Below are 13,023 nucleotides of genomic sequence, written 5' to 3'. Positions count from 1 at the left end.
CGGATAATTAAACTTTACTATCCTTTTTTTTTTTTTGCACGTTAATCCAAAATATTACACTACTTGAGTAGACTATTAAAGTAAAGTAGTATTATATGGATTTGCATCTCCGTACAAACAAAAGATCCCGCAATCTTAGGCGGGGGGCCAAGTTGCCAACACCCAAACGCCCCTTTCGGCATTGACACGTGCACAAAAGTGGGCCCCCAAATGACAGCGTGCTCTACCACGTGTCAATCGGTACAGCTTGTCGGGCAACAAAGCCCGCTTTCTTCTTCCCCTCCTCGCTTGCCGCGTCCCCAAACGAAGCTGCGTTGCCGGTTGCTCTCACGAACGATTGCTTTAGAAAGCCCTCGTGGTTCGAATTGGGCCGTCCGATTCGTGACATGTTGATGTTACCCCTGATTCGATCTTCGTCCGTACAGTGCCCCTAATTTTTCCTTCTTTGGATTTAAGGTATGTTTCTAATTAGGGGTACCCTTGTCCGCCGATTAATTCTTTGGTTCACTAAATGATATGATGATCAATACCGTGGAGTCTAGTCTAGCCTAGGGTGGTCCTTACCCTTTCTTCTAAAAACTTCTTCAAATTGTCTACGCTGCTAGCTGACACCCATTTCACAAGAAAGAATGGATGTTTTTGTTTGGATAAGTTGCATTATTGTCATCTTCTTGATTTTTTTTATTTCTATTTTAGGGGGGCGTATTGGAAGATGAAAGTGGATACTAAAATGAAATAATCACTACACGTGCTACGCTGCTAGTTTACTTTATTCGATACAATCATACATGAATATATCAGTTTAAGTAGGCACTGAATTTAGGACTTGCAATGACCTTTTGCCTCTCTGCTTTAACATCAGTTGTTAATGCATTCGTCCTCTTGATCAGCATTAGTAAGAATGAGAAGAAGAGGTAAGATATTTTTTTTTTTAGCACCCGGTATCCTCACTTTTAGTGAAACTAATTCGAATTCAGTCTGAGAAGTGTCCGTAGAGTCCGACTCTTACTCGAGAATGAAGGCTTGACTCAAATCTTTTCAAGACGCCACGTGTAGGAATGCAAATATTAAGGGTCTAGTTTTGACACTGCTACCTTTGATATATGTGAGGTAAAAAAGTAATTGAAAGACGTGTTCACAGAAAATTTAAAAATTTTCTAGGAAAAAAGACCTATGCAAAGAAAGAGATAAGGGTCTTTTTCTAGTCACAATAGTCTAGTCAGACACAACCATATTTTCTTTCCCGGTCCAAGTTCAGAAACTATTGTTCGTAGGGAAGGACAAGCTCCTGTCACAATCTTGGATCTGTTTGCCCACGTCTGAGATCAGTGAGCACCGCACCAAGTCTTTGGGTTTTGCCCATTTGACAGTTGTTCCAAAATCAAGAGGGAGGATAGGGAGAGAATCCTAGTCTCGAGCCCACTCGGCCCATGTAAGGCCGTGATTAGTGATCCGTATGATATACCGAAAAATCAGACGGGATCCTCTGTCCATTTTTCATGTCCAATACAAAATTAAATAGTTCCACTTATTAATATTGCTGATGTGATACATAACATTGAATGCATATTTAAGGGGTGTTTGGTAAATGAATTTTAAATTTAATAATATCCTAATTGCATCCATAGTCTTCTACTTTGGAATTTCACGCCGCATGATTCAAATGAGATTCGACAACATTTGAGGACGAGATCTTTGAGTTTGTCAGAGTTACAGTTACGTGCAGTCATGTTAATTCAAAAAGTAGAGTTACAGTTACGTGCAGTCATGTTAATTCAAAAAGTAGACCGTCCATGCTAAAATTAAATTTGAAACTCATTTACCAAACACTCCCTAAATATGCATTCAATGTTATGTACCACATCAACAGTATTAATAAGTGAAACTACATAGTTTTCTATTATATAGAAAAAATTGACAGATATAATGAACAGAGTATCCCCTCCGCCGAAAAATCGTTCAGTTACTTTACCCAAGGGAATAGCCTAATCAAACTGAGGGTAGAGCACCTCCTGCCGCTACGCTACAACAATAACTAGAGGTTTCAGAATCAGAGCGTATAACATGAATACATGCCAAAAGTAAAACCTTTGAGAGTTTGTTTTCTTTTCTTTATTGCCGAGAGTATTTTATTAAATAAAATAAAATAAAATAAAAACGAAGAGAAAGCCATATATATACCTGAAAGACTGTATAAAGCTAACATTAAGACAGGACAGAATTCCACTTAAAAGAAAAGGAAGAAAGGACACAGATTCAAAAAATGTGAATTTCCTTTCTATCACCTGAAAGAATGCGATTATCAGAATTCCAATATGTACCTGATGAAACTAGACTCTCAGGTACAATCAAGTACAAAACTTATGAGAGAGCCAGATCCACTGGAAGCCGTCATGTGTGGCCTAAAAATGGTACTCAGCATTTACAAAGTTTCAAGAACAAAAAAGAAAAATAATAAAAAGAATTTGTTATGGGAAATCCAGACTCAACAATGAGAATGAGAAGGGATCATCTTGGGGATGGTACTAATGAAACTCAGAATGTGGACTAATTATCTTGGCGCCTATGAACCTCTTCAGTAAGAAGCCGAGTTACTAAGTTTTGGCCACTGACCGGATTATTATTGTTGCTCAAAATACTGTACAGAGCCTGGAGCTCTTCAAGAGCAGCCTTTTTAAATAGGCTGGTAATTTTTGTATCAACAGCAACGGGAACCGACTGCCTTTGGTTGGTCTCTTGATGGTTTGACACTTCTGTCTTCAAAGACAAGTTTCCCAGAGTGTCTCCAGGTTTAGCGTGTTGTGGAATCTGCATCAGAGGCCTTGACTTCCAATACTCTGTACACACCCTATTCCGGTCCATCGCCTGAATAACCTATTTGCAATGAAAGAAAATAATATGGGAGACTGAAAAGAGAGAGTTTTAGTAATTGGATGCATGCACGCCTACGCCTACTATAATTTGAGTACCGAAACACAATAGCACAAAGTTCCAGTAAATTAGTACGTCAAATGGCTTTTAAAATTTCAAGTAAATATTTCCATCATTCGGTAAAAAAATGATACAAGATGATTAAATGGTAAAGAATTTGGAATAAAATGCACATCTTTTGTGAGACAAAAAGGATATAGTTGATGCTCTTTTACTATATATATTAAAACTGTTTCGAGCCTTACATTAATTAGTAACACCTGTCATCCTCCAGCAAACCATTTGATTTAAAGCAAGCATTACGTTTGTTACCAAATAAATTACCTGCACAATTGCTGGTGAAGAGAAACCAAACATTTCCATGCCATCAAGACTTCCAGGAGGCTGCAAAGGAGGGAGCTTCAATTTTCCTAACTTATGCTGCTTAGCAATCTCTTGATTCACTCTCTCACGAACCAATTCCCAGCATCTAGCAGGTGAAACATGGACAAATACTTCACTTGGAGAATCTTCCAATGAGACCTGGCAATGCCATTTGACATTTGTCAGCTTCAGAGAACGTCCTAATGGAATTAAGAATCCCACTATTGCGGGCTAAATGCAACATTACAATAATGTACAGCTTGGAGTGACCATTTACTTCCAATACTAAAGCAGACCTGATCTACAGGCTGCATGAATGTTACGTTGGGCAGAAAAGTAAGCCACATCACCCACAATGTGGTCCTAAGCAAGAAATAAAGTACCATAATTTGCTGGTGTGGCTTAATCCTAGCGACATGGTCTAAAATGGAATCGTGCCTAGTTTATCTAATTATTTTCCCTCAGCATACATAAGCCAAGCTTATATATCGATCAGTGTTGAGGCCATCACAGAGGATTCTAATCTTACAGAATGAACAAGACGTCAGGTGCCCAGGAGATACATCGTAGTAGAAAAGGAACAAAATATGGTTACAGAACACGTGCCCCAATAATTATCTTAAATATCTCTGAGCCCCGTTTTAGAGCCATCAGAAAATTGAAGCTTTAGCAGATTTTGAGTGATAGTTATCTAAACTTTGAATACCCTATGCATTAGTTGTCCACACAATAACAAGATATGCAAAAGACAGTTTTGGCATGCTTTGTTTATCAAAGGAGTTCAAACGATAGCAGAGCCTGTGATGGAAAAACCAATTTAATCACAAAGACAGTAAATGATGTAGAAGTCATTTGCAAACAGGTTAAGGATGTGGCAAATACGCTGTAAGACGTAATAAGTTGCATTCCACATCAGTTACGATAAATTTTTCTCCAAAAAACAGCGACAAATAAAGCCAAATAAAATTAAAAATGAAAATAGAAATTTGTATTCTAGATTTACTAACCATGAACAAGGGTCCTTCCTTTCCAGCATCCAGAATTTCAGAGACATAGTAGCACATGTTTGTTGGATCCAAAAGATTTATATATCTCACACGACTCTTGAATCCTGTGTTAGACAGCACAAACAAGATTACTCTCCATGGAAGCGTTAAATTTTGCAACAAAATTAATAATAAACACTTTCAAGGAGTATTCACAATTTTCACACCTTTGGGGTAGACAGCCCGACTATCACACCACAACTTTCCGGGACTCACTTTTCCAAACTCCAAAGGTTCAACATTACAATTGATTCGTCTAACTACCTTAGCAATTCGAGGACCTTTTTGCCGATAATATCTATCCAAATTATTCTGAGATCCAGATGCATTAGATGAAAGGTTTTGTAAATTATCTATTGGCCTTGAGTTGCCATCTACTTCCAACTTTATGAGCCTATCTTCATTATTAGCCTTCTCACCATCACATGGCTGTGGAGGAAGAGAGTTAATACTCGCACTTGGCAAGTTACATTGACGGTTCTCTATTTGACCTGAAAAGCCCTCTGTATTTTTATCAGCACCTGTATTGGTTAAGGAAATACTGTGGGGAATATGATCTTGCAGATTCAGCTCAAGATTTCTCTCACCCAGTGTAAGATCTTCGGCTTTTACACACTCTGAGGTGGACAATTTTGGACTCATCAAAGGTACATTGGCCGTCCTATTTGTTGATGTCATATTCTTACTAGAACAACTAACCTTTTCTTTGGGAACGCCCACTGCTTTTTCAGACAGTTTCATGCTCAGCTCCTCTCCTTCATCATCACTAAGGAGTATAATATCATCATTCCCTTTAAGTGAACCATTCTTCACTTCAGGTCTAGAAAATGAATTTCCTGTGCTCGATGGCTTTCCTCTGGAACGAGCTTCAACATCAGGAGAAGGCACCCTTTTGAACTGCTGCCTAGGTTTTGCATCAACAACGTTTTGTGAAGAGTTGTCTAAGATGGAGAAAGTTTTCAACTTATCTGAAGCTAATAACTCTCCAGTTAGCTTCTCTTTTTGCACCAAAGTTGGCTGGCAAATAGCCTTTGTGGTATTCAAAATCCCTGCATTTCCCTTTACTTTCTGATCATTTAAAGAAGTTATCTCTGGCTGCAAAGTTTGCTGGCAAATGGCCTTTGTGGTATTCACAATCCCTGCATTTCCCTTTGCTTTCTGATCATTTAAAGAAGTTGTGTCTGGTTGCAAATTTGGTCCTTTGGGTGCAGCTCCTTCAGGGGTACAGGATACCTTACCAACAAGCCCAGGTGCTTGTGAATTCTCCCTAGTCATAGAAGTCAGGGCTAGTCCTAGATCAAGTCTTGCCCATCGGTATATTGAGCTTAACTTTCCTTCCAAAGCTTCAACCAACATATTCAATTCATTAATGTCATAACGGAAGAGGAAAAATTTAGCGCCCCAGGAACATGAACACAGCTGTTTTGCATGGTTTAAGCATGCGTATTTATCTGGTGAACAGTAGTGACAACCTGCAGCAGACAGATGCAGATCAAAAAAGCATACACTGCACTCTCTCTCACTGGTAGCATCAAAACTGCTCTCCATCTTTAGTGCCTGTGAAGAACTGCAAAGAAATTCCCTTCTAACCCTCTCCGTCTCCACTCGTGACTAGGCCAAAGGAACAAACAAAAAAAAAATTAGCAGTTGATCCGAGCAGAGATGGCTGTAATGCATGGCCAACTGTCACTAAACAAACATCCTTTAAGTTACATATTTCATTTGTTGCAGAAGAAGCATGTAACCAACTTAAAGGCATTCAGTAACTGGTTCCATACTAATAGTCATAGATTACTGACCACAGCTTGAAAATTAAAAGACAATGAGAAGCACTAAGAGGTAAAGGAGCTAAAAAATACAAATTCCTCACCTTCAATGCTTTAGATAAGATCCCATCCTTACCACACACATCCCGCCATCTTAAATTGGCTGAAGTGTTCTTCCTTAATAAACTAAGTTCCCAATGTGCCTTTACTGCTTCCCTTGCAGCCCCCAACAATAATTTATCATGGGATATCGATGTCTTCCGGCCCTGCTCACGGTAAAGTTCAATAGCATTCTGGCCATGAGGTAACCAGTCAACAGGAGCTACATTTACTGCTTCGGCACAATTAAAGCCACAATTGAACCCTGCATGGTACGCTCGAGGGAAAGTTAAAACAAACTCTCCAGGATTTTGGATGCATCGATAGACAGGCACTCCCTCTGCTTTCAGTATGGAAGGAGAAAGTTGAGTTACCTAGTCACAAAGACAATAAAAAGAACTCAAAAACACTGAAGAATTCAACTAAGAAATATTGCAGGGCAAGGAAGTATAATGGAAAATTTCACAAACTAACTATTTAATGTCCGACAATGTAGATATATACCAAAATTATCACAATAACCAGAATGTAATCCAGGATTCTATGTAAATGGTAATCGATCTTGACTAAATGCACAGTACCACAAAGCCCTCAGAAAGACTAATTTAAAATGCTCAAAGATCAATATATAGAAAACATGAAGTGACAAAGGCCTGTCTTTTTTGGGAAACAACTCCATTCCAAAGCAATCATAAGGTGGTAAAAATAAGCAACAGAAAGCAGCTGATCAGAATGAAGTCCATAACATGAAACATTTTTAACAATCAGCTAAATTGTTACTGCATTGAGGGAAAATCTTACTAACCAATTTATGGAGCAAGTCAGGCTGTTCTTCAAAAAGGTCAGGCAAATGCTTCCTCATAGCTGCCTCCAGTTTCAGAGCATCTGCTCCTGGAACACCATACCACAATTTTGGAGCTCCCCAGTGCATGTAATTTAACGAGTACAAGTGGTGATCTTCAACATGCTGTTAGATCGTAACAACATGAACATTAAACAAAGAAAAAATAAGAAAACTTGGAACCATCCAAATTGAAAACTGTAGTTCCCACATGGTAATCCCACAAGCATAAACTACCAGGTGCTTTACTTATGTCTAAGTCGTATATCACATAACCTTGAAAGATTACCCATGTCATTCAGAGTTTCTAGGTGCAGTCAATTCCATTATTTTTGTTACAATTAAAGAAGAACACCAATCCTTACCCAACAGAATGATGAGAAACACATTCCTACGTAGAGCCAAGGCACGAGGACACCTGATATGTCACTGCTCTCATATGAGAGAACAGAACCTGAGAGCCTAGGGAAGTTATTCAAATTCCATCCAGAAGTCACATACTTTGCATCAGAAGAAGAGCCAACTTGATCAGAGTTTTTTGGAAACCCGCTGCCAAATTCTCCAGTTTCCAAGTCAGCCCCATAAAGCACCTGAAGAGAAAACAACAGATTCACAAAAAGCTATTAGGAGAAAATTCTAAAGATCCTAAAACATGCAAAATCCATCACGAGATAAGCACCTCAATTTCTTCTGTAGGTCTCTCTACCATCCGCCAATATTCACCCTCAATATCCGCCACTGAGGGTTCCCGCTGGTCAAGGGTCATGTTCATCTTTCCTCCTGGGTCCGAAGTAGTATCACTTTTGCTGAAATATTGCGTCTTGAAATCATCAGCATACTCCTCAAACGCATGCAGAGTAATCTCTGGACCAGGTTCAAACCCAAATCTCTCAGCCTCATACATTCCAAAATCACCAGGGATCTTAGCGTCTCCACTACCATTTCCATGGTCTACTCCAGCTTTAGTGCATCTTCTCCTTTTCTTCCTCTTCTGATGATTAACTTTTAACACCTTTAATGTTGAATCCCGATTTTGAAGTTTGTCAATCCGCTGAATACGAGTTGAAAACTTTGAATTCTCCCATTTATGCTTTTGCTTGAGAGGACAGGGAGGTTTCCATGAGGGGGGTGGCACAATGCGGCAAATCCCATATGCTTCTGCTTTAGAACGTATGCTTGCTATATATTTCAAAGTGTCTTCGAACTCCTGTACCAAATAATCCAATAAAGCCAGTCAATTATCAAGCGCAGGAGCAAGCGAATAGTAACAAATTAAACTCCAACACAAACAGGGACCCAATGATAACAACATGTCGGGTCAGGATCATGTATGAAGCAATGAAAGAGCAATCAAACAACAGTGACAAAAACGGACCTCTTCAGATGGATAGAAGACTGGAACCTCCTTAAGATCAGGCCTGCATGCTTCTTCAGGACGCCATTTAGCAGTTACCTGTTTTCAAATTTCCAAACTGTGAACCCATGGAAATGCAAAATATACAACCTTTGGACTCTTAATATTATGACTGAAATATCAAGCTCTTTCCAACCTAAAATAAAAAACCAGCACCTCGCCAACTGACATAGAAAGCAAACAAAACTTTATGACAAAAATTTTCCAAGTGTAAGCAATGCAGATTTATACATTTCAAATCACAATTGTAAGTGACCCTAAAGATCTAATGGCATGCAAATAATCTTATATTTTCTAAAAAAGGGTGCATATAAGAAATCAGATGCACCTCCACATACATGGAGAATTTTTGAACATGTTAAGGAAGCATTGTTCATGAGAATAAGCCCAAAAGAACCATCAGGTCACAAAACTAACCTTTTGGCAGTTGACACACTCATCACATCCACGAATTACCCCTTTTGGAAGCCGGAACTTTAAAAGCTTCTGCAAATGCAATTTGAATATCAGAAACTATACACTAATGCAAGCCTGGAGATATGCAGTAGATAACATCCAATGTTCAAGCAAGCACAAAAGGAATATACAGTTGAAAACAATTTTAAAACAATACCAAAACCTGCTCAGAGTCAGATTCATCCCCTGAACTGTTATCCAGATGGCAGTAATTTATCCAAGGTCTGCGCCTGAGGGTCTTTGCAATTTTACCTTCCTTGCTGTATTCAATTTCAATTTCCATGCGGGTTGACTGTGATTCAGAACCACTAGCAGATGGTGAATGATCCACTTTTATATCTTTATCTTCCACCTTCTTCAGAGTGAATGGAGCAATTGACTCAAACCCAGGTGGAATGGATGGAATATCCATGTTTTCTTCTTTAATACAAGTTCTTACAAGTTCTGTTCCCATCACCATCAACACTGAAGCCAGAAACTATGTCAAGAAAATATTGAGGTGACCATTCCCAAAACATAGGATAGACAACGGGAAAACCAAAGCAACAGATAAATAAAGAAAGAATACCCTCAGTCTTTACTTATTTAACTCTTTACTCTTCAGGGATTAAAGAACCACCCTAATACTTGTCCCCACAAAGCACTAAAAAACATTTACAAAAACAGCAACTACAGGGCAAGGTAACTTAGATGTTGCAGCTTACGAACTGTGAAACAGTGAATTAGCAGATAAGTGAGACTGCCACAAAATCCTATCTACAATTGTAGGACAAGGTTATTTTGATACTCAGCTTGGTTCACAACTACAAGGAACTCTAAACAGAAGTCAAAAGCAATGAAAAGCCCAGTATTCTTCCTAATCAGACAAAAAGTAGGCCATGTACATTCCTCAAGCTTTTACGAGCCCTTATAACAGGACAAACTTCCTAACGATCTTTCTCATAATCTAATCACTAAAGCAATGCAGAAATGCCAGAAAACAACTAGAATCAACAAGAAGTTCACACCATCTCAGACAGCTCTGTAAGTTTTTTTTGATTTGCTGCATTGCTCTAAAATCAGCAGACATCATACAGGATTTATCTGTAAAAACATATTATAAAAAAATCATTGGGAAAATTACGCCTACATGTTTCCAAAGATTTCTCCAACTCATGTTGTCTGGCTATCAATCTGATTAAGTGCTCAATAGCTGGCCAAGTCCTCTGGCAGAAAATTCACACATTACACTAAGCTTGACATATAATTAGAGTAGACAAATATTCATGTAAACTGCCCATATTACTTTCATAACCTCAAATAGACATATCAAAGCAATAGCATTTACACGTTCTCTCCTTCCATTCCTAAAACTTCAAGCTTATGCTCTTCTCAAAATAGAATCCAAATGCTAAGAATTTATGTCCGTGTGCATAATGATAATGATTAATACCAGCTTAATTTTCCTTGGACCTAGATTTTCTGCATTTACAAATAACTATCTGAACTGCACAGGGTACATCCCATATTAATTTACTATATAAATACAAAGAAGAAAAGGCCATAAATTCTGAGCATGATTGCTACTAAAAATATTGATAAAGAACAAAAACATTTTTAATTGGCACCCAACAAAAAAGAGAAAAGAAAAAAAATCTTGATTGCTTACAAATTCTTGATCCAAAGATCTAATTCTCCGTTGACCTAGAGCTGCTCAGACTCCAAACTACACCCAAATATTGCACAAGAAATCAGTTTCCCATAAAATAGAAATATTAATCAGCAACCCACATAAGAAAATCTTTGCATATAAATACTCATAAATCTAAACCTCATAAATTTTAGAATTAGACAACTAAAAATTCAGAATCAGATTGAACAGATCTAACCCTAGCGTAGATATAACCCTAACCTTACTTCCTGAGAGGGTACCCACCAATTAACTTTTGTATTTACTATTTGCTTTGACCACCATATCACCTTCAACTTCGGATTTATCCACAGTACAGTAATTAGAAACCCCTAATGTTGGGCTAAGAAAAGTAACATGGCACTAAAATTTTATCCCAGAATGAAAATTAAAAAGCCCAGTTTTTATATTCAAGATTGGCTGGGGCAATGTAAAATTACGTCAAGTTTGGATAAGGGTTGATGAGTCCAAAAGAATAAAAAAAATTGGATTTGTCTGCACAAGATTTGAAAATTGGTTTCGAAATTCCAATTGTCAGTCGTAAAATTAAATGAATTGAACAAAACTAACTCTCTACGTCTACAAAAACAAGCAACCAGCAACAACAGAAACCGTGGGCACCCATAAGTTTTGCCTAAACCTTCTTCTTCTTCTTTTTTATTAAGCACCGCGTGACCAATTTTGTCACGATAAAAACCTTTTTTTTTTCTTTTGCCCTTTGTAACAATCTATTTTCTCTCTCTATATTTATTAAAAATTGTTATGGCATTTGTTTTTCTTTTTCTCGGTGGAGTGGGTATGGGTTTATGAAGTGGTCCAATGACAATAGAGACCTAACCTAACAAGGAAGGCATTAGATTAGTAGTACTACATTAATTTTTAATCACGGGAGGTTATTGAATAATGGTGCATTATTTATGGGTAAAAATAATTTATTTTTATGGGGGTTTAAATTTAATTGAACTTAAATGAGACTTTGAATTGTTCGTACTTACCAGTTTTTCTTATTGATGAATGGGGAGTCTCTGGCTCTGAGATTCGCAATGGGGAGCGGACGCGCGAGTGAGTTATAATAGCGGCTGCGATTCCGATGCCAAATAGGCCAAGGGGTGGGGGTGGAAATTGGAATGAAGGCCCGACCCCGACCCGTCCTTAATCTAAAGGTACATATTTCATTATTATTTTGTGAACTAAACATATTTCAGCCAAAGATATTTAACCAATTGTGGGGGCAGGGATAAAGTGCCAAACATATATCCGTGAAATGAATTGTTGTACTTTGGGAAAGTGAGAAATTGACACCATGAGAAAATATGATGGTATTCATAGCGAGTGCGTGATCTTTTAGTAGAAATCACGACGGTTGAGCAAGTGCTCAGAAAGAAAAATACGAATAAAATCAGCTAAAACATTTATGATATTCTACATAAGCCTTTTATAAAAAAAGATTTTATCCATCCCATATTAATGGTTTTTCCTTTTTCTTTAGATCAATAAATACGCGTTCAGTGAACAATAGGTAAAAATATCTTAATTGATGCTCACTGGACATTGATTAGACAATCCTTTTAGGTCGCAACTGATCTTATGCCCCTTTTTTTCTTCATAAATATCATATTTTTTATTTTTTCTATCAAATAACTACTAACATGTTGAAAAATAAATATAACAATTTCAAAAAGGTAATACCTAATAAAAAATCACAAAATTCAATAGGAAATTCATTAAAAATCTCATTTTTTCATATATTTTGATTGTTTGAGTTCGTTAAATTTTGTGTATTAAATTACTCAGTTATAGTTATGGGAACTTAAGTAAACAAAAAAAGTTAAAATATGATATTTAAGAAAGAAAATATGAAAGTAATAAAAAAAAAATATGACAGAATGTGAAACGGAGGGTGAGACAAACCATCCGTCGCATTTTTAGTTACGTCTTCTGACGATGACAAATGTGTCGGTTTTATTGGGCATAGATCTAAGGAATAGTTAAAAATTGGGGGCTGGTTTGAAAAGGATACATTGTGGTGGATATAGAGAAAGTGATGCAGATGATAAGGATGTTGGACCATTATATTAGCTCATTCATAATAATTTAGAGAGATAGAGCGAGAATATCCTTTTCTGGGGTTAGAAATATTTAGAATAAAGCTATATAGAGAAGATTTTTATCAATCACCTATTAAAAGTGTACCAATTTTGAAACGAACAATGCCAAAGATGACCTGTAAATGCGAATCTTTTAGAAAACAGAACCTACTAAATCGAGAAAGCCAAGGAGACAATAATAACTATGAAAGTGCGCATTCAAACTCTCATTAGAAAATTATAATAGCTTGTATATAAATTATAGTAGTGTTTTGAGAGGAAGTGATTAAGAGAATAAATCTGCCTGGTTATCATATTAGCTAATTCATAATAATCATAAATTGAAAGAGA

The 13,023-nt window shown here is 37.3% G+C and overlaps 1 protein-coding gene across 16 annotated transcripts; it reads right to left on the bottom strand.

Moving 5' to 3' along the window:
- Positions 1–2,255: 2,255 nt before the first annotated feature.
- Positions 2,256–11,901, bottom strand: LOC113730600 (putative lysine-specific demethylase JMJ16). 16 transcript variants are annotated; one of them, XM_072078584.1, is made up of 14 exons: positions 11,581–11,901; positions 10,565–10,621; positions 10,046–10,121; positions 9,080–9,381; positions 8,878–8,946; positions 8,422–8,499; positions 7,726–8,253; positions 7,412–7,636; positions 7,011–7,172; positions 6,211–6,579; positions 4,508–5,951; positions 4,302–4,405; positions 3,256–3,453; positions 2,256–2,874 (listed from the first exon to the last, which is right to left on the bottom strand). In XM_072078584.1, the coding sequence occupies exons 4-14, from the start codon at positions 9,374–9,376 to the stop codon at positions 2,548–2,550; spliced, it is 3,801 nt and encodes a 1,266-aa protein (XP_071934685.1). In that variant the 5' UTR covers positions 9,377–9,381; positions 10,046–10,121; positions 10,565–10,621; positions 11,581–11,901; the 3' UTR covers positions 2,256–2,547. The 16 variants fall into 16 exon arrangements, with proteins under 16 accessions (XP_071934685.1, XP_071934682.1, XP_071934688.1 ...); XM_072078581.1 differs by having other exon boundaries at positions 9,074–9,381; positions 11,581–11,662; XM_072078587.1 differs by lacking the exon at positions 11,581–11,901 and adding an exon at positions 10,832–11,332.
- Positions 11,902–13,023: the final 1,122 nt, after the last annotated feature.

The sequence above is a fragment of the Coffea arabica genome, chromosome 2e (assembly GCF_036785885.1).
Source record: "Coffea arabica cultivar ET-39 chromosome 2e, Coffea Arabica ET-39 HiFi, whole genome shotgun sequence".
Taxonomy (NCBI): Eukaryota; Viridiplantae; Streptophyta; class Magnoliopsida; order Gentianales; family Rubiaceae; genus Coffea; species Coffea arabica.
The sequence above is the reverse complement of the archived record's forward strand: the minus strand, read 5'-3'. Positions and strand labels throughout refer to the sequence as shown.

Coding starts and splice junctions, on each gene's coding strand:
- LOC113730600 (XM_072078579.1), bottom strand. CDS start 9,376: ATGGTGATGGGAACAGAACTTGTAAGAACTTGTATTAAAGAAGAAAAC. Junction 8,500..8,877: donor AGTGTGTCAACTGCCAAAAG/GTTAGTTTTGTG, acceptor ATTTGAAAACAG/GTAACTGCTAAATGGCGTCC. Junction 7,637..7,725: donor GACCTACAGAAGAAATTGAG/GTGCTTATCTCG, acceptor TTTTCTCTTCAG/GTGCTTTATGGGGCTGACTT.